Source organism: Ranitomeya variabilis, chromosome 6 (genome assembly GCF_051348905.1).
Source record: "Ranitomeya variabilis isolate aRanVar5 chromosome 6, aRanVar5.hap1, whole genome shotgun sequence".
In the NCBI taxonomy this organism is placed as follows: Eukaryota; Metazoa; Chordata; class Amphibia; order Anura; family Dendrobatidae; genus Ranitomeya; species Ranitomeya variabilis.
Genome location: NC_135237.1, coordinates 48121544 through 48148342, shown reverse-complemented (window position 1 = coordinate 48148342; position 26799 = coordinate 48121544). Strand labels below are relative to the sequence as shown.

Here is a 26799-nt window from a genome sequence, read left to right as displayed (position 1 = left end):
TCACCGGACGACTCTTAAGTGCGACCACTCAGACAGTGAATGGAGCAATGGTCGCACATGCTCAGTGCACAGAGGACTTTAGATCCTTGTTCTCGTGATTGTTGGGGTCCCAGCAGGTAAATCCTCTGGAGTTATGCGTTTTATAACGTTCCTGTGGATCGGTGATAACACATGTTGCTTATGGGATAACCCCTATACATAGGCAGAGTCATTTTTGGGTCACCCAAGCATCACGGGTCCTGTTTTAAATCACTAGAACAAAAGCTTTTTAAGGAGAGAAAAAGAACAGAAGTATCTAGAAGATGGAAGAATCCGTGTATCATTTCCCACGCATTGTAGCGCATTTACCTGCTGTGCCCGGTCCTGACGGATTGTTTAGAGAAGACCAGTGCGAGGCGAGGCCGGCTTTGTGGACCGCCATCTTATAGTTGTCATATAAGGTTTTTCCATACTGGAAAGAAAAATAAAGAAAAATTGAGTAACAAAAAAAACTTTTATTGTTGAGACCAGGAATGTGTGAAGAAGGAATCAGGGGCTCCGACCGCTCAATTCATGTTTATCAATTATCACAGTTTATGAAAACTACACTTTGATACTTTTTTGTTCTGTAATATTATCACCGTTATCAATGACTCGATTTTATGTCTTCTCTTATGTCGATTGGACAACTAGCTTAGTGATCGGCCACGGACATCATTGCTGCGGCAGAAAGAAGAGACTGGCAGGGTACCAGCTTATGTGGGAATGGGGGAAATTGGGATTTATGACCCTCTTTTATTTTTTTTTAAACTATTGGGACTTTCATAAATACCCCTTCCTCCCGCACAAAATTTTTTTTTACTCTATTGGAAAGGAAATCTATCAATAGGTTTTTCTGCCCCATCTAAGAGCAACATGATGTAGGGGCAGATACCATGATTCCAGCAATATGTTAGTTACTGGGCTGCTTCCTGTAGTTTTGATAAAATCATAGATTTCTCTGCTGCAGATTTAGCAGTTCTCTGTATATCCCCACCCACATCACTGATTGGAAGCTTTCTGTGTTCACTGTGTATAGGCAGAAAGCTGACAATCAGTGGTGGGGTAGAGTTATACAGAATTCATGAATATAAAAAAAATACATGGCAGCAGGTTTACTAGTCCTCAAGTGATAATCTCCTGCTGATAAAGCACAGATTTTATCAAAACTACAGCAAGCAGCCCAGTAACTGGGCTGCGCTATATTATGCTGCTCTCAGATTTGATTGCAAAAACCTGGTGACAGGGTCCTTTTAAATGGAATGTGTCTGCAAAATATGACATTCTATACATTTTTAATCTTAAATGTTAATTTTTTTATATTATTTACATTTTCTTTAAAACATACATTGCAGTTGGACACATGGATATTAGCAGCAATAGCTCAGACCCGCTCTTTTATAGAAACCTGAGCTTCTAATCTTCACTTGCTCTCATGAGGACCATGGTGCGAAGGAGGAGGTGAGCTGTGATATCACCTTCTCTGAATAGTGGATCCTGTGTTATCTACTGTGTATAGAGGTGTTATCAGTCATTGTACAGGAGGAGGAGGAGGTGAGCTGTGACATCACCTATTGTGAATGGTGGATGATCCTGTGTTATCTACTGTATATAGAGGTGTTATCAGTCATTGTACAGGAGGAGGAGGTGAGCTGTGACATCATCTACTCTGAATAATGGATTCTATGTTATCTACTGTATATAGAGGTGTTATCAGTCATTGTACAGGAGGAGGAGGTGAGCTGTGACATCACCTATAGTGAATAGTGGATCCTGTGTTATCTACTGTATATAGAGGTGTTATTGGTCATTGTACAGGAGGAGGAGGTGAGCTGTGACATCATCTACTCTGAATAATGGATTCTATGTTATCTACTGTATATAGAGGTGTTATCAGTCATTGTACAGGAGGAGGAGGTGAGCTGTGACATCATCTACTCTGAATAATGGATTCTATGTTATCTACTGTATATAGAGGTGTTATCAGTCATTGTACAGGAGGAGGAGGTGAGCTGTGACATCACCTATAGTGAATAGTGGATCCTGTGTTATCTACTGTATATAGAGGTGTTATTGGTCATTGTACAGGAGGAGGAGGTGAGCTGTGACATCATCTACTCTGAATAATGGATTCTATGTTATCTACTGTATATAGAGGTGTTATCAGTCATTGTACAGGAGGAGGAGGTGAGCTGTGACATCATCTACTCTGAATAATGGATTCTATGTTATCTACTGTATATAGAGGTGTTATCAGTCATTGTACAGGAGGAGGAGGTGATCTGTGACATCACCTATTGTAAATAGTGGATCCTGTGTTATCTACTGTATATAGAGGTGTTATTGGTCATTGTACAGGAGGAGGAGGTGAGCTGTGACATCACCTATTGTGAATGGTGGATCCTGTGTTATCTACTGTATATAGAGGTGTTATCAGTCATTGTACAGGAGGAGGAGGTGAGCTGTGACATCACCTATTGTAAATAGTGGATCCTGTGTTATCTACACTGTCACATGCAAGCAGCACAGCAAAGAACTTACAAGTGCATGCTCCTTGCCAGGGGAGCCGGCCACTGCAGCTAAACTCCATAGGTGGCTGAAAACCCAGGCAACTAGCAGTAAGCTATTAAACTAAACATTCCTCCATGATAGGATTTTTAATAACAAGTAAACTGCAAAGTTGTGTGTTTTTACAAGCACTTTGCAATTTTACCCATTTTAGAACATGACACAATCCGTTTAGGCTAGGTTCAGATTGCGTTAGGGCAATCGTTTAGCGCTAAGCGGATTGCGCTAACGCAATGTCTTTTTAGGTCTGCCAGAGCGGGGAACGGACCTCGGGCGCAAGCAGCGTCCGAGGCGCGCCACAAAAGAACGGCACATCGCTAGCGCGTGCTGAAAATGGCATGCGCTAGCGATGCGCTACAGGGAAAATTCACATTGCTGTCAATGGGTGCGCTAACGGACCCGTTGCACGGCGTTAATTGCGACAATTTCGCCGTGCAACGCAGTCCGTTAGCGTTAACCCATTAACGCAATGTGAACCTAGCCTTAAGAGGTGTCCAGACATTTAGTACCTGGGATTTTCTGAAGGCTTCTTTACGCTCTTACCTTTGCTATTCTGATACCAGTCACCCACTGGTGGAGAACCCACGGGTCGTCACAGCACAAGTATTTTATGTATTGGGATTCCTTTTGTATTTGTGGATGCTACAAAAATAACAGAAGAATCAGAAGACAAGATTGTGCATATAGGAAATGGTAAACCTGATCAACAGCTTCACAAATCATGGCCGAACGCATGTGGTCAGTCAGCAAAAACTCATCAAAAGTTCTCTAGATTTTAAGCTGAATGATTAGAAAGAAGAAAGCAGATTTTTTTCTATTGAATATTTACTGCAGATAACTGCTTGCCTGAATATTGCCCAATATATACCTCCGATGGAAGGCTCTGCCAATCTCCACTGCATAGGCATTCAGTAACATTTCCCGCTGACCTGCCCAGTGTATACCGTACCTAAAACAGCGCAGTCTGCAATGCCAAAGGTACAGTAAAAAAGGTGCACTGGCTTATAATAGTCCAACGGAGGCAAAAGTGGAAATTTTCATGAACTGATCACAAGCTTCTTTGATCTATGAGGGAAACTGACAACCGTTTGTCATGGTTTCATCTATTACCATACCTCCCAACTTATGAAGATGGGAAAGAGGGACAAAGTTTGCGCGCCGCGGCAAATTTTAGGCCACGCCTCTGATCACACCCATTCATAACTAGTCACACCCATATCCACGTCCCAACCACACCCATTTAGCACTGCTGATCACACTGTTTCATAAAGAATAATTATAAACAAAAAAAATATGACCACACAGTGCTTCATGCTGTATAATAGCCCCACATGATGCTCCATACTGCATAATGACTACACATGTTGCTCCATACTGTATAATGGCCCCACATGATGCTCCATACTGTATAATGACTGCACGTGATGCTCCATACTGTATAATGGTCACACATGATGCTCCATACTGTATAATGGCCACACATGATGCTCAATACTGCATAATGGCCACACAGTGCTCCATACTGTATAATAGCCCCACATGATGCTCCATACTGCATAATGACTACACATGTTGCTCCATACTGTATAATGGCCCCACATGATGCTCCATACTGTATAATGACTGCACGTGATGCTCCATACTGTATAATGGTCACACATGATGCTCCATACTGTATAATGGCCACACATGATGCTCCATACTGTATAATGACCGCATATGATGCTCCAAACTGTATATTGGCCGCAAATGATGCTCCATACTGTATAATGACCGCACATGATGCTCCATACTGTATATTGTCCGCACATGATACTTCGTACCGCAGGGGTGTCAAACTGCATTCCTCAAGGGCTGCAAACAGGTCATGTTTTCAGGATTTCCTTGTATTGCACAGGTGATCATTTAATCACCTGCACAGAATGATTCCAGCACCTTGTGCAATGAGAAGAAAATCTTGAAAACACGCATGGTTTGAGGCCCTCAAGGCATGCAGTTTGACACCCCTGTCGTACCGTATAATGGCCACACATAGCTACTCCTACACACGCGGCTGCGCTCCGTACACTTTGCACACATGGCTCCGCTCCGTACACACGGCTCCACTCCATACACCTCATACACACACGGCTCTGCTCCGTACACCTCATACACACACGCTCCGCTCCATACACCTCGTACACATTTAGCTCTACTCCATACACCTCATACACACGGCTCCGCTCCATACACCTCGTACACATTTAGCTCTGCTCCATACACCTCATACACACACGGCTCCGCTCCGTACACCTGGTACACATTCAGCTCCGCTCCATACACCTTGCACACATTCAGCTCCGCTCCATACACCTCATACACACCGTTCCACTCCGTACACCTCGTACACACACGGTTCCGCTCCGTACACCTCGTACACACATGACTCCGGTCCGTACACCTCGTACACACATGGCTCCGCTCCGTACACCTCGTACACATTTAGCTCCACTCCATACACCTCATACACACACGGCTCCACTCCATACACCTCATACACACACGGCTCCGCTCCGTACACCTCGTACACATTCAGCTCCGCTCCATACACCTCGTACACATTCAGCTCCACTCCATACACCTCGTACACACACGTCTCCGCTCCATACACCTCATACACACACGGCTCTGCTCCGTACACATTCAGCTCTGCTCCATACACCTCATACACACACGGCTCCGCTCCATACACCCCATACACACACGGCTCTGCTCCGTACACATTCAGCTCTGCTCCATACACCTCATACACACACGGCTCTGCTCCATACACCTCATACACACGGCTCCGCTCCATACACCTCATACACACACAGCTCTGCTCCGTACACCTCATACACACACAGCTCCGCTCCGTACACCTTGTACACATTCAGCTCCGCTCCATACACCTCGTACACACACGGCTCCGCTCCATACACCTTATACACGCATGGCTACGCTCCATACACCTCGTACACACACGGCTCCGCTCCGTACACCTCGTACACACACGGCTCCACTCCATACAGCTTGTACACACACGGGCTCCGCTCCATACACCTCGTACACACACGGCTCCGCTCCGTACACCTCGTACACACACGGCTCCGCTCCGTACACTTCGTACACACATGGCTCCACTCCATACAGCTTGTACACACACGGCTCCGCTCCATACACCTCGTACACACACGGCTCCGCTCCGTACACCTCGTACACACACGGCCCCGCTCCGTACAGCTCATACACACATGGCTAACTGCACAGACTTCTCCATACCTGATACGTCGATCTGCAATCACAGCAGCAGAGGCCAGTAACAGAGGAGGCTGTCAGGGTCCATCCCACCATGCTCAGCCCCACTCATTCCACGCACGATTAGTTTACTAGCCAGGCATGATTAGCTCAGCAGTCCACTGGTCTGCTGCTTATTGCGGCACCCAGGGCTGTGTTCGGCAGATAAGCCCTGGAGGTGGTGACTGACTGTGTTGTAACTTATGTACCTCAAAGAACAGAAGTGTCCCCTCTCAGTGTCTCCCTCTCTGAAGTTCTGTACTGCACGCACACTGGAGACTCACTCAGGAACATACTAGAAGGGGAAGGGGCGTGGCCTAACACAAGGGGGCCTGACACATACCTCAAACATGTCCCCTCTCTCTCCCTCTGAGCTGTACTGCACACACTGGAAGATAAACAGACTGCAGGGGGCGTGGCCTTACACAAGGGGGCGTGTTGGTTGCTTCTCCTGCTGTCTGCGGGAAGCAGAGAGTCCCGTGCTGGACAGCGGGGCAAAGCATCAAAACCGGGACAGTCCCGCACAATGAGGGGCGGTTGGGAGCTATGCTAGTACAATGATCTAGGGATGCTGTGAGTGACAGCCCAGCCGCCCTATGGGATCTGTAGTGTGCTGGACTGTCAGTTTTATGAGTAATAGTCCAGTTATCCAATGTAATACTGGGGCGTGCTGGGCGGTAGCATTTTGATTGACAGCCCTGCTTCTCAATGGGGCCTAGCCTGCTGGCGTCTCCCCAGATGCCTTCCATTCTTAGTGATTTGTTGGCTATTTAGCTGGCTCGCTGTGAGCAGTCCAGTGTCAGCTGTAGCTTAGCTTTGTTTGGTGTGTGTTCTTAGCTCTGTGTCTGTTTCTCTGGTCTTGTTGCTGGACCTAGGATTTGTAGTGACTATTCGTGTGGATTATCCCTTCTGCTCTTGACGTGATCTACTGTTGGAATAAGTTTAAATGCAACAACTCCATTCCTGTTGTAGTCTGCATTGAATGTCTATGAGTGTTCATTTGTCAGCTATGCTGTGATTGTTAAAGTTTGTAAAAAAAAAAAAAAAAGGTCACAGGACACTCACTGATTGCATCATTCTGCTGCTGTTTCCTTCACAGAGAGACATGTGTTACATGGACTAGATTATATCGGTAGTTACTGTCAAAGCTTTCTTATTTTGTTCCAGTTCAAGCTGCATATATTAAACACAGTTTGCTTTACGTTGGATTCTGCTGCTTATATGAAGCAACACGCGCTGCTGTGGTAATACTCCGGCTAACAGGTTATGGGCCCAGCCACCGGAAAGTAAATGGTAAAAAGCCCAGTCACCGGAATAAGCAGCGAGCCAAGCGCAGACAGCACAGAGGAACCCCCGGAATACAAGGACACCGGAACGCAAAGGTACCGCAGTGTACAGAGCACCGGACAGCGCAGCTTAAAGGGCCAGTAACAAAAAAAAAAGTGGTACAAGAGACAAGAATGTCTACAGAAAGGAATGCAGTGAAGTACACAGTGCCAAGTCTCACAAATCACAATTACAGCTCCTGGAAATTCAAGGTAAAGATGTTACTTATAAGAGAGGGTACATGGAAATGTATTGAACAGCCTGTGCCTGACCCAGTACCGGGTGATTGGCTAGAGACTGATCAGAAAGCACAAAGTACTATTTCCCTCAGCATAGATGATAACCAGATTGTACATGTATGCAAATGTGATACTGCAAAGAAAATGTGGGAAGAATTACAGAAAGTGCATGAAAGGTCAAATCTCAGCAATAAGCTATATCTTATGAGAAAGCTGTATCAGTCTAAATTAAGTGATGGCCAGCATATGCAGGACTATATCAGAAACACCCTAGAGATTGTGGAACGCCTAAGGGGTATTGGTGAAGAAATTAAAGATTTTCATGTTGCTGCATTACTATTAAGTGGTCTTCCAGAAAGTTATGACACGCTTGTGACTGCATTAGATGCCAGACCAGATGATGAACTCACACTAGAATATGTGAAAGGGAAACTTGCAGATGAATACAAGAGAAAGTCAGAGACTATTAGCAATAATATATGCAAAGCAGAAACAGCATTAAAGACACAGTACTTTTCTAAAGCTCAGAGTCATTTAAAGGAAACTCGTGAATGTTTTGTCTGTAAAAAGCCTGGTCACCTTAAAGCAGACTGCAGAGTGTGGAAAGCAAGAATGAATCAGTTTAAAAAGCAGGACAGTCATCAAAAGGTTAAAACAGCTGTAAAGAAGGAAGATGCATGTATTGCGACTGCATTTGGGGTCAGCACAAGCCCATATGCAAACCATGTTTGGTGTATTGACTCTGGAGCGACTGCTCACATGACACGTGATAAGGATTTCTTCATTAATCTAGATGAAAGCAAGTCTGAAAAGGTAATTTTAGCTAATGGTCACTATATGACATCAGAAGGAATAGGAGATGGTTATTTCCATTGTCAAGTTCAATCCTCAGCACAAGTCAGAAAAATCCCAGTTAAAGACGTGCTGTATGTTCCCAAACTTGAAAGTAACCTTTTATCTGTAAAGAAGCTTGCACAACAAGGAAATATAGTTACATTTAAGGATGACAGATGCATCATTTCAAAGAAGGGTCATACCCTTGCCGAAGGAAAAATCAAAGATGAACTTTATCAGCTGAAATGCAATGAAACTGTTTACAGTGCTAGACAAGATTTTCATAAGGACTGTATTCATGTGTGGCACAGACGCCTAGGCCACAGAGATCCAGAAGCAGTAAAGAAACTAGCTCAACTTGCAAATGGTATTGCAATCAACCAGTGTAATCAAACAATGAAGTGCACAAGTTGCCTAAAAGGGAAAATGTCCAGAAAATCGTTTCCTAAAGTAAGCACTACTAAATCTGCACAGATACTGGATTTGATACATACAGATGTGTGTGGTCCAATGAGTGTTCTTACTCCCAGCAAGAAGAGATATTTTCTCACATTCATTGATGATTATTCCAGATATACTGTTACTTACCTACTTCAAAGTAAAGATGAAGTTCCACAGAAACTTGAAGAATATCTTGCTGCAGTTCTTAACAAATTTGGAAGAATACCAAAGGTACTGCGAGCAGATAATGGAACTGAATATACAAGTGGTAAAGTGCAAACCATCCTGAAAAAGAATGGAATCGTGTTCCAGACAACCGTTCCATACAACCCAGAGCAGAATGGCACAGCAGAGAGAAAGAACCGAACTCTTTGTGAAAGTGGAAGAAGTATGCTATTTGATGGAAACCTACCTACAACATATTGGGGAGAAGCCATCATGACTGCTACCTATCTTCAAAATCGACTGCCAAGTAAAGCTACAAGTAAAACTCCATATGAGTTATGGAACTGTGAGAAGCCCAACCTGAAGCATCTCAGGATATTCGGAAGCAAAACTTTTGTGCATGTTCCCAAAGAAAAACGTTCTAAGTGGGAATCTCATGCAAAGGAAGGAGTTCTTGTGGGGTACAGTGAAACTCAGAAAGGATACAGAATCCTGCATCCACAGACCAACACAGTAACAATCAGCAGAGATGTAGTGATTGATGAAAACTCAGTATCGCTCAAATTTCATGAGGTTACGCAAATAATTCAACCTAAGGAACAAGAATTTCAGTCAGTGATTCCAGACATTGAAGAGAATCTCAAAGAAAATACTGAAGTCTGGATATGCTCTGAAAGTACTGAAAAAGAAACAGAAGAACCAAGCCAACCTCAGGAGATCAGAAGATCAGAAAGATCAAATAAAGGAATTCCAGCTAAACGCCTTTCTTATATGGTCAGATCAATTCCAGAAGAAGAGCCACAGTCATGGCAGGAAATGCAAAAACTGCCTATTCATAAGAAGCAAAAATGGATAAAAGCTGCTGATGAAGAAATGGAATCCCTTCATAAGCTCAAAACATGGGAGCTCACAGAGCTACCTCAAGGCAAGAAAGCAATTGGATGTAAGTGGGTCTTTAAGAACAAATATGACTCTGAAGGTAATATTCACCGTTTTAAAGCAAGATTGGTCGCAAAAGGATATTCACAAAAATATGGTGAAGATTATGATGCTACTTTTGCTCCAGTTGCCAAGCAAACTACATTCAGAACTTTATTATCCATAGCTGCTGTTCAGCAGATGAAAGTAAGACATTTTGACATCAAAACAGCCTTTCTACATGGAGACATTGAAGAAGAGCTGTACATGACTCAACCAGAAGGCTATGTTAAAAGGGGTAAAGAGAACCTTGTTTGCAGAATGCAAAAATCTCTCTACGGCCTTAAGCAATCAGCAAGAGCATGGAACACTAAGATGAACAAAGTGTTAATCGACGAAGGATTTAAAAGGTCTCAAGCGGATCCATGTTTGTATACAAAAGGTGTATCACAAGATTGGATGTATGTTATTCTATATGTGGATGATGTAATAATAGCGCATCAAGAAGAGAGAGAAATTTCAAAACTAGGTCAAATTCTGAACAAGCATTTCGAGACCAAGGACCTTGGAGATGTGACATACTATTTGGGAATCCAAATCCAGAGAGAGGAAGATGGAAGTTTTCTTCTTAATCAAAATTCTAAAATCTCCACAGTTCTAAACCAGTTTGGAATGTCAGAAGCCAAAGGCATATCAACTCCAATGGATCCATCTTACCTAAAATTGGAAGGAGAAGAAGATCTGCTACCCACAAATGACAGTTACAGACAAGCAGTGGGGGCACTTCTATACATAGCAACCACAACCCGTCCAGATATCTCAGCCACAGTGGGAATTCTCTGCCGACGTGTAAGCAAGCCACGCCAAAGAGATTGGAATGCAATTAAGAGACTTCTTCAGTATCTTAAGGCAACCCAAGAGTTAAGTCTAAAGATTTCTGCATCAGGAGATCTAATTCTCAGAGGATATGTAGATGCAGATTGGGCTGGAGACTCAAGTGATCGAAGATCAACAAGTGGTTACTTGTTCAAGTTAGGACACACTTCAATCTCATGGTCGAGTAGAAAACAAGTGTCAGTTGCATTGTCTTCTACAGAAGCAGAATATACATCAGCTGCTCATGCAAGTCAAGAGTTAATTTGGTTGAAGCAACTTTTGGAAGAATTCGGCAAACCACTAGCTGAACCAACTGTTATCTATGAGGACAACCAAGGATGTATCAAGCTCGCCAGCAGTGAAAGGATAAGTGCAAGAACAAAGCACATTGATGTTAAACATCATCACTTGCGTGACTTAGTAGAGCGTGAAGTTCTAAAGTTTGTTTACTGTGAATCTGACAAGATGTTAGCAGATGTTTTGACAAAGCCATTGTCAAGAGCCAAGTTTGAAGAATTCAGAACTGCAATGGGACTAACAGGATAAGCAGTTGTTGAGTGGGGGTGTTGGAATAAGTTTAAATGCAACAACTCCATTCCTGTTGTAGTCTGCATTGAATGTCTATGAGTGTTCATTTGTCAGCTATGCTGTGATTGTTAAAGTTTGTAAAAAAAAAAAAAAAAAAGGTCACAGGACACTCACTGATTGCATCATTCTGCTGCTGTTTCCTTCACAGAGAGACATGTGTTACATGGACTAGATTATATCGGTAGTTACTGTCAAAGCTTTCTTATTTTGTTCCAGTTCAAGCTGCATATATTAAACACAGTTTGCTTTACGTTGGATTCTGCTGCTTATATGAAGCAACACGCGCTGCTGTGGTAATACTCCGGCTAACATCTACCTTCAGACACCTGACCCCGGACTTAGCTGTCTTACGCATCTGTATTACATGCTCTCCTGCTATCTGACCTTGGATTTCCTAAGTGCTCTGTCTCGTGGCTTCTCTGTGAGTAGTGACTCAGCGTCACACCAGTGTTCAGATTCCCTGTAGCACCAACGCACGTAAAATAAAGTATTACACAATTCTGTTAAAACTAGTAGGCTGCCTATGTAACACATGGACATCTGGGTCCTCCATAGCAAGAGACCAAATAAAAATTCCCTTAGAGCAGATCTGTCACCACTGATTTCACCATGCAATCTGCATACATTATGAAATACAGAGGGTGAAGTGAGTATCGAACAGGTCACCAATTTTGTAAGTAAATACATTTCTATAGGTGATATTGATATGAAATAATCACCATATGTCCATAAAAACCCATCCAATCAAAGAAATTAAATTATAGATGGTCATAAATTAAGTTATGTGTAATAATGAGAAATGACACGGGGAAAAAGTATTGAAATTTTGATCTAAGTCCTCAAACGGCAAAATCTACACTCTGCTGTGTAAATCTGGTTTGTATGTTAAATATATTTTTCAACAATTTTTGGCAGCTTGTATTGGTCAGTATGAGATTCCAGCAGCAGCAGGGAGGAGGGACACTGAGGAGAGGTCAATCAGGCTAGGTGAGCAAAGATTCAGCAGCAGCAGGGAGGAGGGACACTGAGGAGAGGTCAATCAGGCTAGGTGAGCAAAGATTCAGCAGCAGCAGGGAGGAGGGACACTGAGGAGAGGTCAATCAGGCTAGGTGAGCAAAGATTCAGCAGCAGCAGGGAGGAGGGACATTGAGGAGAGGTCAGTCAGGCTAGGTGAGCAAAGATTCAGCGGCAGCAGGGAGGAGGGACACTGAGGAGAGGTCAATCAGGCTAGGTGAGCAAAGATTCATCAGCAGCAGCAGGGAGGAGGGACACTGAGGAGAGGTCAATCAGGCTAGGTGAGCAAAGATTCAGCAGCAGCAGGGAGGAGGGACATTGGGGAGAGGTCAGTCAGGCTAGGTGAGCAAAGATTCAGCAGCAGCAGGGAGGAGGGACATTGAGAGGTCAGTCAGGCTAGGTGAGCAAAGATTCAGCAGCAGCAGGGAGGAGGGACATTGAGGAGAGGTCAATCAGCCTAGGTGATTGGAGATTGAGTTTAAGCTTTCAAATAGGATGATGCCGCCTCATCAGGTATAAGACATCTAGCTAGTAATGTATGCAGTGCGTATCATCAAAACGGGGGACAGATTTGCTTTAAAAAGATATATCAAATTGGGTTTTCTAAACCAGATGATAACTTTTAAATAGGCAGAATTACAGTTCATGCAGATTTTGATTTTTCCAGACTTCTTTTATATCCTCTATTTACATACTGATGCAGCCTAGATTAACCATTCAGGTCCAAGTGAAAAGGAAGGTAAATTTTTAGATTTTAAGTGCCGTCCTAAACAGTTTTTATAATGATGTCTGTCTACTAATATTTACAAATATAAGTGTATCTCCTTGTGTGTAAGATTTTCTCTGGACAGTAGTGATGAGCGATCGTGCTAGGATACGGTGCTATCTGAGCATGCTCATGTGTTAACTGAGTGTCGAAAAATATGTTCGAGTCCCCGTGACTGCATGTCTCGCGGCTGTTCGATAGGCACAACACATGCAGGGATTACCTACCAGCCGTAAGGCGTGCAGGTGCGGACATTTGAATGTAATTTTCCAGCGTGCAGAAAACACTCTTTTAGCACCCGAGCATGCTCAGATAACACCTTATCAGAACACGTTCACTCATCACTACTGGACACCAATGAATGTGTATAAACCAATAATCCTGATAATAATAATAATAATAATGAAGTTGCTGTAGTTCCCACTTCACCAGCAGATGGCAGACCGTCCTCTGGAATATCCCCGCCAGCTCTGACTCCTACTACTACTACAGATAAAAGCATCGGATTAAAGTGAATGATGCTTGAACTCGAAGCTTAATTAGAAATATGACAAACATGTGTCAGATAGGAAGTACCAAACGGAATTATCATAATCCACTTTGTGTAACTCCCCGCAGACGTAAATCAAGGTCAGATGCTTTTACCGCTGGACACTGGGAGGACCCAACGCACCAGACGAATTAGAAAAGGGAAAGAAAAACGATGTCGGGTGGGAAAAACAGGATCAACCTGATGCATATGAGGTCGGCAAAATGCAAAATTTACTGTCATCAACTCCAGGGAGAACTTGACCTGCACATAATCGAAGGCGAGGTGCCCGCTGCGTCTGTGTACTTGGCTTACACTGTACGTCAGGAGCCTTTCCCCACTTTCCTGGAGGTCCCCATTTACAAGATTGAGGACAAATACGTGATCTTTTGTCCTCCGCCTGGTTGGTGTGCATCTGTAAACTCTATAGGAAATTGCTATACAAAGAGTCACAGCAGAAACACCCAAGAAACGTAAAAACATACCATGGAGTATACATTTTTTGGCAATGGGTCCCCATAATGGACAGGATGCCTGGGGCTCCATACTGACTGTCCACTTTCTGGCACATGCTTCCTGAGGGTCAGTATAGGAGAGGCTGGCTATCCCCAGGCATCAGGGGCTGGACTTGCTCACTTTTCACCTTTACTTTTCGCGGAGATACGTGTTGTCGGTTATGTCTGGTGGACGCTTCTCTCACCCCCCATAATCAGTTAACTGTTTGGCTACACTATATGGCATGTTTATGGGTTATCATAGCTAGTGACTTATTATTATATGATCTTATTAAAGGGGTTAACCTTTAAAGGATTTTATACTTGTAAAACAACAAACCTAGATAATACTCACCCTCCCCCGGTCCAGCGCCGCTGATGCAGTCTGTGTTTTGGCTGCAGAGGTGACGTCACAACTACAGAGCACATCATCCCCACAGCCAATCTCTACGTTGGGTGGCCCTGCTGATGTAGACTGAGCTCAGTGATTAGCTGCAGCGGTGATACATGCTGTAGTCTTGATGACAATGCTGCAGCCAAAACATAGAGGCTAGAGCAGCGGTGGAGAGGCGGCGAAGGGTGCGGACTATCTGTTGTTTTGATAGTATATAATCCTGCCGTGTATAGGTCTGGTGCCTGGAGCTGGCGCCGGCTGTGTTATACACCCAGCATCTGCTTCTGACAGCAGCGATTAGAGCCAGCTCTGATTGCTGATGTTTAACCACTTAAATGCCGCTGTCGATCTCTCACAGTGCATTAAAGTGGCGCGTTCCTGGTGGGACATTGATGCTGGATCCCATTGGCCCTCATGTCATGATCACTGACCATGGTCTGCCATGGCAGCTGGGGGCCTACTGGAGGCCTCGGCCAGCGCCATCTTGGTGCCCCATGAAGGAGATTGTACATTTCAACATATACTGCAGTAATGAAGTGTTCAAGCTTCTTAGGTGAAATTAAAAAAGATAAAGGCTTGAGTCATCCCCCTTTTACCAATTAAAAAAGATGATAATTAAAGTAAAAAAAAAAATTGGTATTGCCGTGTCCCCAAATGTCTGATCTCTCAATATATAGAGTCGTTAAATCAGAAGGTAAACATAGGAAAGAAAAAGACATGGAAACACCAAAATTTCCATTTTCCAATCGCCCACCTAGCAAACCATCTCCAAAAAAATGCAATAAAAAGTAATAAATATGTTGTATGTGTCCCAAAATGGTATTGACTAAAAACAAGCTCTCACACAGATCGATTGCAGGAAAAATAAAAAAAAAGTTTCACTTATCAAAAAATTGCAGCACAAACCCAATTTTTTATTTATTTTTTTTTACAAAATTCTGTATTTGGTTAAAAACAATTTACAGGTGTTTAATATCACCATAATTGTGTGGACCTGAAGGATCATGCTGCTCAGTCATTTTTACCGCACAATGAAAGCTGTAAAAAAAAAAGAATGGTGGAATTGTGTTTTTTTTTTCTCCATTTCACTTTTCTTTTTTTTTGTAGTATATTGTATGGTAAAATAAATGGTATCCATCAAACCACAACCCAGCATATGGCTGTGTCGATGGAAAAATAAAAAAATAAAAGTTATGGCTCTTTGGAGGAAAAGAAATGAAAGTGCAAGAAATGAAAATTGGTCACTGGGGGAACGTTTGGATGGGTTGAGTTGGGTTGCCCCCATAAACATTAACGGAGGCTCCATATTAATCATCTGGTTTAGCCTAAAGTAATTACAAACTGTATGCCATTTTTGTTTGGAAGTGATTATTCCTGGGACCTTCAGCACCCTTAATACAGTTCCATATGTAAGTGCTGAGTAGGGATCTTCTACCATCAGACCCAGTAGCATACCGCCAATGGCGGCAGATCACGCGGCCACTATGGAGCCTGTGAGTCAGGGGGGCCCAGTGCCAGTGCTAGCACCGGGTCCCCCTTGCATCGTACTCTCAACTGTATTCGCATCCTGGTCCTGGATGCCGATGCAGTTAAAAACAATGATGGGAAAAGAAGCCGTCAGCTGACTCTCCCTCTTCCATCATTCCCCCTCTGCGTTTTAACTCTGTGATGTCTCAGAGCAGACGGCGCGATTACATAATTACAGCGCATCCTGTGTGTTGACCAGTGCAGAGGGTCAGAAAATGTTCTGCAGAGACTGGAGCAGCGGAGGAACGAGGAGAGGTATTTGTTTATTTATTTTTTATAATTATAAATTATTTTTTGCCCATAATACTGTATGGAGGACTATATTGGGCCCATAATACTATATGGATCACTGTGTGTTGCCCATAATACTGTATGGAGGATTATGTGGTGCCCATAATACTATATGGAGGGTTATGTGGTGCCCATAATACTATATGGAGGGCTATCAGGTGCCCATAATACTGTATGGTGAGTTATGTAATGCCCATAATACTGTATTGAGGGCCATGTGAGGCCCATAATACTTTATGGAGAGCCATGTGGGGCCCATTATACTGTATGAAGGGCTATTTGGGGGCCATTATACTGTCTGGAGGGCTATGAGGGGACCATTATGCTGTTTGGAGGGCTATGTGGGAATCATTATAGTATTTGGCGGGCTATGTGAGGGCCATTATACTATTTGCAAGCAATTATACAGTGTGAAGGTTTTTTTGGGGTCCATAATACTGTGTAGAGGGCGCTGTGTGTGTCAGTAAGCTGTTTGCAGGACTGGGTGGGAGCCATTATACTATTTGGAGGGCTATTGAGGGTCATTATACAGTGTGGATGGTTGTATTGGGACCACAATACTGAGTGGAGGGCTGTAGGGGCTATTATACTGTATGGAGGCTCATTATACTGTATGGAGGGCTGTGTGGCGATTACAGTTGGGGCATCAGACTGTGCTGGGGTCACCATACATTACCGCGGAAAGATTGAGGGGGAGTAGGTTACAGTAGGTTCACCATACAGTGTGTGTGGAGCGTACTGTGGAAGAATTCACTGTGGGGGTATGATAATGTGTTTCAGGGGGACACTATATTTGTCATCACACTTTACAGGGATAATGAAAGAGGCTTCAATAGGAGGAAAATTACTTTGTAAGGGCTGCAAAGTTGTGAGATACGCTGTTCTGTGACTCCGCTAGATTTTAAGGTTTGTTGTTTTTTTCTTTTTGGGGGGGGAGCAATTGGAACTTCAACTTTGGGGCTCCATGATTTCTATGAATGCTTCTGATCAGACTATATTGTCCCTTATGATCACTGTAATAATGTTCAGGTCTGAAGTCATTCTTCATCTGCTGTAATTATTGATGTGAAAAGAAACAACTGAAGATTAAAGGTGAAAACTAAAACTAAGTCCCATTTGTAATAACAAACCATTTTTTGGTTTTGGTTTTTTGGAATTATCTGCCCGAGGGGCTGATTACCTTCGAGGGTATAATAATCAGTTCCACTGATTTCTATCCTTCAGTTTATGCCAGCGACATACCTTCAGGACAAAGCAGTGATCGGTGGGAGCTTTGTACTTGGCTTTATACTGCATGCCATAATAAACGTTGACATTATCAAACTGGATAAAGCAAGCCAAATCACGAGATGTCTGCAAAAAAACAAGCACATGGTTGTAATTGAGGAATTGAAGGCAATTATTATATGGGCGCAGCGCTCAGTCTGAAAATAAACAGATTGATAAACTCACTCTATAAAGTTATTATATAGGGACAACTCTGATCTAAGCCCTCAAACTGCAAAATCAGCATTCTGCTGTGTAATTCTGGTTTCTATCGTAAATGTATTGTTCATCAATTTTTGGCAACTGTCATTTTTAGTCTCATGACCTGTGTACAGTGCCTTGCGAAAGTATTTGGCCCCCTAGAACTTTTCAACCGTCTCCTACATATCATGCTTCAAACATAAAGATACCAAATGTAAATTTTTGGTGAAGAATCAACAACAAATGGAACACAGTTGTGAAGTTGAATGAAATTTATTGATTATTTAACATTTTTTTGGAAATTCAAAAACTGAAAAGTGGGGCGTGCAATATTATTCGGCCCCTTTAGTTTCAGTGCAGCAAACTCACTCCAGAAGTTCATTGTGGATCTCTGAATGATCCAATGTTGTCCTAAATGCCTAATGATGATAAATATAATCCACCTGTGTGTAATCAAGTCTCCGTATAAATGCACTTCCTCTGTGATAGTCTCAGGGTTCTGTTTGAAGCACAGAGAGCATCATGAAGACCAAGGAACACAACAGGCAGGTCCGTGATACTGTTGTGGAGAAGTTTAAAGCCGGATTTGGATACAAAATGATTTCCAAACCTTTAAACATCCCAAGGAGCACTGTGCAAGCGATCATATTGAAATGGAAGGAGTATTATACCACTGCAAATCTAGACCCGGCCGTCCCTCTAAACTTTCATCTCAAACAAGGAGAAGACTGATCAGAGATGCAGCCAAGAGGCCCATGATCACTCTGGATCAGCTGCAGAGATTTACAGCTGAGGTGGGACAGTCTGTCCATAGGACAAAAATCAGTCATACACTGCAGAAATCTGGCCTTTATGGAATAGTGGCAAGAAGAAAGCCATTTATCAAAGATATCCATAAAATGTGTCATTTAAAGTTTGCAGCAATCCACCTGGGAGACACAGCAAACATGTGAAAGAAGTTGGTCTGATCAGATGAAACCAAAATCGAGGAATCTTGCGGAACTGGAAGAATTTTCCAAGGAAGAATGGATGAAAAGCCCTTAAACAAAAATTGAAAGACTCCTGGCTGTGAAACTTGCAAAAGGGGTTGCTACAAGTGTACCACTATGGCCTCATTCACATGCCAGTTATTTTTATTATATATGAGACCAGGTTTCATCAGTGATGTTCATACGAGTTTCATCAGAATTTGATCCGAGTGTCATCAATTTTTCTTGTAAGTGAAAAGCAAAGCGTTTCTCCACCTTCTCCTATTTAACAGTGTGGGAAAATCATACAGCATTAGGATGCCATCTGAGTGTTGTCTGATTTTTTTCACGCACCCATAGACTTGCTGTCATGACTCTGTTGTCAGGTGTCACAGGACCAGGGGCTCCTTTTCTGTCTCCAACGCTAGGAGCGCCCTAGCTTGCCCTGTTCCCCGAATTACTTCTGATGGTGAAGGCGCCGTGGCCATGTACCTTGTCAAAGCTCCTGAATCCATCCTCAGTCTGTACCCTTTCCCCACCCAGGGAAGAGGGGAATAGTAGTGTACCATTGTACCATAATACAACAACCAGACTAACAAGGTAGTACAAACAGGGATAAAGGAAAATGCCAATCATATAAGTATACTCTCACAAACAGCACAGGTAAACACTGGGGAGTGGAGGATCGGGTAAAACCAAAGTAGGAGAAGGAGAGGGATTAGCACACACCCAAAACCTAGCAACAGTCTCAGATAAATCCACCAAATGGATTCTCAAACAACAACCACGAACCACCATCTCCTAACCATGCAGCATGAAGCTACCTCTGGCAATGAGTGCATGCCAGGGCCCAGATGATATAGGAGATGGGAGTGGCTAACAGTGAACAGCTAAATTTTCATGCAGGAAAGCTTCCAAGAGCTCTCAACTGAGCAGATTAACCCCTGCCCTGCTAAAAGAAACCTGCACCGTTTAATATGAAGGTGAAGTGCTTCTAAACAGTGAAGGAGTAGGAGAAATCAGACGCTGCAGTCTTCTGATGCCTCTCTCTTGCAGTAAATAAGACATGTTTCTGTGATTTTGCCTGATGACACCTGAATGAGGCTTTACTGATAGAAATATTGCTATCCTTTGGTGACAAGCCAAATGGCTATAGCTAGTGTATGACTCAGTGCATGAACTGTGCCTTTAGTATAGTTTGGCATCTCTGTTTGGAAAATAAATTCCTGATTTCCTAGGACAAGATGTGAGAATGCCATTAGGTATCTATATGAGGCCGAGAAGTGCTATAGGGGGAATAGTGCTTATGTTGGGTTCTCTATTTGGAAAATGTTATGTGAGCATTTTAAAGACCAAATAAAGTCCCTGGTAACTATTCTTTGAGTTAGGGCACAGATAGACAGCTGTATAACTCTTGTGAGGATAGCATCGCAATCCCCGGACTGGCTGTCTGCTCTCCTGACCTGAGCTTTACAGCTGCAGAGAAATACATCACGCTGTCACTCTCAGGTCAGGAGACATAACGGGCCAGTCCGGGGATTGTGATGTGACTCTCGCATGAGTTATAAGGCTGTCTGTCTGTGCCCTTAGGCTGTCATTCAGACGTCCATCACGTACAAGAAAAACGGACCAATTATTTTGATCTGAGTGTCGTATGAGTTTTGTCCGAGTGTCATCGGAATGTTTTTCTCGTACGTGGAGAACAAAAAAAAACTTTCTCCACCTTTTCCTTTCTAACATTCTGTAAAAATCAGACAGCACTTTGACGTGGGGGCGAATTTTTTTTCATGGACCCATTGACTTGCATTGACTATTTTGATCTAACCCTTGGATCATAATCAGGCATGTGTCCATGATCTTCTGCTTGGCCCACAAAAAATTACGGACATGTGAATGGCCCCATAGACTATCACAGGTACAAGTATTATCTGTGAAAACATGAATAGCACTCGAAGGCAAAAAAAGATGTTGGAATGAGCCCTTACTGGGCACTAATAGGGCAACGACCAGAACTTTCAATTTTTCCATCTCTGGTTAGGAAGTTTGTGTAGGAAAGTAATCTAAGGAGCTTTATATCATCAGAAAGCACAGTGCTGTCTTGTACTATAAGGCATAACAGGGTAATCCATTAAAACATGGTCCATTTTGTCCGCTAATAAAAAGAGAAACAACATTTTCACAATCTGTTTAATGTTGCATGAGCAAAAAACTATTGCCAAGAATGAGGTAAAAAAAACCTTCTATCAAGCTAAATGAGAGTCAATGTTTTCTTGTCTACAAGGAATGTGTGACCATATCAGCAACATCTCAAATGTCTTCTTTGACGATTTGCATTAACATAGGGCAATTTAACATATTTGGCCACCAGACAGTTGTTCTATTGATGCACACAGTGAGCCCGCGCTGCTTTGGTGACTATAAGTCTACGATGAAGAAGGTGCTCAAAAGAAATTTGTTGGCCATTCGCTGGGAAATAGCGTTAATGTACCTTCATTTCTAGAAAGAATGTCAAGGTCTCCATTTAAAGTGTTTTGGCTAAAATAAACCTAATACTCTTATGTCTGGAAATAGAACAAAACAAAAAACCCTAACAGGGAAAGGCTTAATATTTACACAAGTGGTGCAACTCTCATGTGCACCAGACATGCCCAGAAGAAACCACCTTGGGAATTCTTTTCTTTAACCCTCATGAATTCCTTTTTTTCCTTGAGCAATTTCCTTTTTTATATACCGACCTTCGTCTTTCCTTTAGGAACGTAATAAATTCCAGAAGCACGCAGGAGAAAGTATCTTTTTTTCCAAGACTTTTTGCCATCTTCTTTTAAATAAAAAGCTCCTTCTAGATCCGGCACTACCACCGATGCTCCACAGAAACTTTGCTGGAAGGAAAGAAATAGGATAGACATTTAAATGTAGTAGTTAGTGAACTACACAAAATCGAAAAAAAACAATCATCTGCTTGAAATACAGTTTTATTTTGGATAGGGGATCTCGATGGCAATATATTATTTTATTATATTATTTGTTAGGAGATTTAAGCACACTTACAGTATTTACAGAAGATTTCTCAGCCACAAAAACCAGAGTTGGAGGGAAAAATGCATACAACAAGTGTGTTTTTGCTAAGTCTGTCTTTGCATTTTTTGTGCATTTATACTTTGTTCCCTGATTCATTTGAATGGGTGAAAAATTCTGCAAAAACTCTGAAAGAATTGAGACTCTGCAGATGTGAAAGTTCAAATCTGCAAGGAAAAACTAAAGCAGCACGAGCATGGGAGTCCAGACATCTTATGTACTTTGCTGGTACTGTATACTGTGTTTTTTTTTTAATATATACTATTACTATTTACTTAGTACAGGGTATTTGCTCATTTTGTTTTTATCTTAGGTTCTGCTTGTTAAATGGCCACAATGTGATTGCACACCTCTTTATTGTACTTATCCTCTGGCTCAATATTTTGGTTTTGGTTTAGATTTTTTGCTCTCCTTTTTTGGGCTGTTCATTTTGTTGTTTAGCTTTCCACGGGTGGGTGTCTGAACCGTCGGGACCAGGTCCTGCTCTGCCCTTATCTTTTACCTTTACTATTTACTGACTTACTACAGGGTATTTGCTCATTTTGTTTTTATCCTAGGTTCTCGATTCAATAATTTTGTACTTTCTCAATATACAAATTCAGTGGATTCTTGCTCTGACACATATAGCATGAACCATGCCCAATGGAGTAATGCAAACATATTAAAGCTGATCATTCCATGCCAATCATTTTAGACAAAAAGGAAAGATGAGTACAGATAAGATAGATCTGTAGTTTTTTTTATGAACTGTTCTTCTCATGCTGGTCTTCTTGAGCCAAGAGGAAAAGTAATAAGAGACACATCAGTAGGTCTGTTCTATCATCAGCATCCGACACATATGATCATTGCACAGAGAACAAACCATGCCTGGGACAGACAGGAAAGTTTTGCTTGGTTTGTTGTCATTCGGTTGTCCTTCAGCATTGTCGGGGAAGCAAATTGTCAGATAAAGTCAATAAACCCTGGACACAATGAAACAGACTGGCACCATGAAATCACGACTGAGCAGTATACATTTGTGTAGGCATTAAAGTCTTACTAGGGACCCTTAGGATCTTCAGATTGATGGACTGAACAAGTACTATAGCTCCTTCACAGCTTTGTGATGTACATCAGTAACCCCTGTTCACCTCCTATACAGAAGAAAGCTATATCTTTTCCCTTTAAATGGAACCTATTAGCAGGTTTTGTTATGTAATCTGAAAGCCGGGGCTCTCATGATGTTGCAGCTGGCACCCTGATTCCAGCAATGTGTCACTTGCTAGGTTGTGTTTTGCTATTGCTGTAAAATCAGTGTTTTATCCTCAAGAGATTGTCACAAGAGGACTAGATGACTTGTGCCTTCTAGTCCAACCACGCTAGACACCTAGTCCTGTAGTGATAATATTGTGTTGATAAAATGCTAATTTTAGTTAAAGCAACACACAGTCCAGTAAGTGACACATTGTCACGGGGTACTGGGTAGACTACAGCAGATTACCCGGGCCCCTGCAATATCCCTCAAACTAGGGAAACCCTGTCTGTCCTTCTCCCAGAGTTTACACTGAAGGTGTGCATGTCTGGGCCGCCAGGCCTGACCCTGAGTCCTGTTTCAGTATTAAGCTGAAACCTCCACCCGCCACCCAGTGATAAGACCCCACACCAACCCCTACAGAAAGCACAGACAGGGAAAACTAAAAAACGCACCACGCCGCAGACACACAGGAAAACACTATAATGTGCACAGGGCAAAACAATACAAATATAGGAAGGAGAAATATAACAAAGGATAATACACCACCAGATACGATATTTCCTCTCCTAGACCACCACTCCAGACCGAGATCACCAGGCACAAGACACAAGCTATAATCGGCGACGCCCAAAGCCCAGCAAAACTATTTAAAGGCAATGGGCGTGACTAAGCCTCCAACCCGAGTACCAGCCAGATTAACCCCGGACAATCTGGATCAATCTAGCCGGCGCCACTGAGCATATAGTGGATGAATGAGGAATTACCGCTGTCTGTCGGACGCCCTAGTGTGAACAGCGTCCGACATGACACACATCACTGGAATCAGGCTCTGTCGCTACCTTGTGCTGCTCTCGGATTACATGAAAAAAACAAGCTGATATATTCCCTTTAATGGAGCAGCAATTTCCACTGTCATTTCATTGGGTAACAGGACTGACTCACCATACTGAGAAGGGCGTACTTGCCCCTTATATACTTGCCCCATATATTTTGTGGAGCTTTAAATTTGTGAACACGGAGCGAGGCGCGGGCGCTTTGATCTCCGTGTAAGAAAGGAAGTGAGGCAGCATGTCCCAATAAAATAAAGGTGCGGGTACAAAAGAGGCAACTGCATCCTGCAAACACTAAGGGATATATAAAAGAAATATATGGATTTTGAACTACATTACTGCTATATAGCTGCTTGCACTTATAAATGTGAGGGTCTTAGTCAACACGAGACCATTTACCAACGACAAGATGACCTCTAAGCCAAGAAGTAAGTCTATTTGGCTTGCAGAAAGCTTTACATGGTTTGTGACCATTGTGTGATCTCAAGACTGGGAACTAAGGTTTGGTCATGATGTATAGTTTGTGTGCGTCATTTATAAAGTCTTTTTTAAGTTGTTTTTTTTTGCCAAATTTATCAAAATGGTGCACCATGTTTGATTACATTTGCGAAAATTATTAAAAGATGCTCTTTTTTTATTTTTTGGGGTAAAAAAAAATATAGAAAAAAGTAAAACTCCAAAAGTATATTGTAGTTGTAATTATTGAATTGGGCGAATACATCTTGGGTTGGATAACCACATCCACATTGACAAATAAAAAAGAAAAGTGGAAAAGACCTGAAAAATGGTACAAAACTGATAATGAATTAGATAGGGTGTGGAAGGGAAGGATAAAAAAATAAGTTAATTAGGAAAAACTTAAATTCAACGATGAATTGACCATTAAGTGGCTCATTCTTGGCCAACTGGAAGTCCCCCAATGGCAAAAAGAAATAATCAGAACATAAGATGGGGATGGAACATAATAGAGGAACATATTGTAGAAAATACATACAACAAAGAGCCTTGGGGCAGCAGCAATGTCATACTAGATGTTCAATGTCACAAAAAGCAAATTCTCTACGTCTCTCTACGTCTACGATACAAGACTTTGATTACACATATGCCGGATAGAGAATTTGGTCTGAACCATCCTCCTATATGGGAAACAGAAAACTTGGAAGAAGAACAGAGAAGATCAATAATCTAATTTAGAATCATAAGACATATGTGGAGGCTTTCAAAGAGTATTATTGTCACAAAGGAGGCTGCAAGGAGGTCTCCAAATGTGAGACAGAAATAATGAAGGGATTATTTGGCAGGAGTGTAAACACAAGGGGCGAGGTGAGATAATTTTCCACAATTGCTGGAAATAAAAGGAAAGATTATCAAAAGTTCAATATGTAAAAAGTTTGTTATGGTAAAAGTCTTAAGTTCATACTTTGATAGATGTAATGGAATGACATACACTATTTTTGGGAATGGAAATAGTCAGCACACAGCAAGGCAAGACATATCATGAAGACAGACCATGTGGCTGCCATGAGGCCAAAAGACAGAGGCGGCTATTGGGGTTGTTGAGTCTTTTTTTTCTTACAACTGGACTCGTCATCTAAAAATAAAAACAAACCTATATTTGCCTACTGATCTCTCGTTGTCCCTCTCTACAGCTGCCTGAATTTCATGCCCATCTTCTTGCTTCCTTAGTCACTGCTGCAGCCAGTGATTGGCTGCAGCGGTCACACAACATGTTAAATTGTGCATTATTGGAATTCATGAGCAGATTTTTGCATCATTGGGGTATGCAAGCAGAGGAGTTTTGCATTATTGGGGTACTTGTGCAGGAATTGTACATTATTGGGGTACATGAGCAGAGAAGGTTTACATTATTGTGGTACTTGAGCAGAGGAGTTGTGCATTATTGGGGCATGTGAGCACAGAAGGATTACATTATTGGGGTGCACAAGCTGACTAGTTTCGCATTATTGGGGTATGTGAGCAGAGAAGATTTACATTATTAGGGTATGTGAGCAGGAACTCTGCATTTCTGGGGTACGTGAGCAAAGAAGGTTTATATTATTGGGGTAACATGAGCAGAGAAGGTTTACATTATTGGGGTACGTGAGCAGGTTTACATTATTGGGGCATGTGAGCAGAGAAGGTTTACATTATTGGGGCATGTGAGCAGAGAAGGTTTACATTATTGGGGTGCGTGAGCAGAGAATGTTTACATTATTGGGGCATGTGAGCAGAGAAGGTTTACATTATTGGGGTATGTGAGCACAGAAGGTTTACATTATTGGGGTATGTGAGCAGAGAAGGTTTATATTATTGGGATACGTAAGCAGAGAATGTTTACATTATTCGGGTACGTGAGCAGAGAAGGTTTATATTATTGGGGTACGTGAGAAGAGAAGGTTTACAGTATTGGGGCATGTGAGCAGAGACCTTTTTGATCACTAGAAAAAAGAAGCCTTTTTGCTTAAAGATCCTGAGATCTTTGTTGGCCACATTGAAAGACCACCATATTCGGGATGACTCCGATCCTAAACACTGTTGTATGCATTTTTACTTTTCTTTTTTTTCCCACAAGACATTAAAACATCACCAAGTCATTCATAAAATAATTTATTATTTCTTCTTACCTCTAGCAATGAGACTTTATTTTTCTCATTCATGTCTTTCACATCTGCACTTCCTTTCCTGGCCATGTAGAAATTCTGGAAAGAAAGGAAAACAAATGTGAGGGTCATAGAACTTTCCCTGGGAACACTCCAAAACTCAGTGGAACCAACCACTTTTTGGTGGCATTTATACAATCACTGCCACTTTGCAGCTTGAAATGATCCCAAGTGATTGTATCTGAAAAATTAGAGCAGCACCAGAAATTCCCAACTGTTGACAAGTGTTTGATGCACAAATTGATGTCGTGGCACAAAAATA

At 42.3% G+C, this 26799-nt stretch overlaps 1 protein-coding gene across 2 annotated transcripts in view; it reads right to left on the bottom strand.

Moving 5' to 3' along the window:
• Positions 1-26799, bottom strand: part of APBB1IP (amyloid beta precursor protein binding family B member 1 interacting protein) — a 125996-nt gene that overhangs the window by 5331 nt on the left and 93866 nt on the right. For both annotated transcript variants that reach the window (XM_077268449.1, XM_077268450.1), the window contains exons 8-12: positions 26502-26576; positions 21474-21617; positions 17546-17656; positions 3130-3228; positions 349-451 (exon numbers count right to left, since the gene is read on the bottom strand). In XM_077268449.1, coding sequence (XP_077124564.1) covers positions 349-451; positions 3130-3228; positions 17546-17656; positions 21474-21617; positions 26502-26576 — 532 coding nt within the window. The remainder of the gene's footprint in view (positions 1-348; positions 452-3129; positions 3229-17545; positions 17657-21473; positions 21618-26501; positions 26577-26799) is intronic.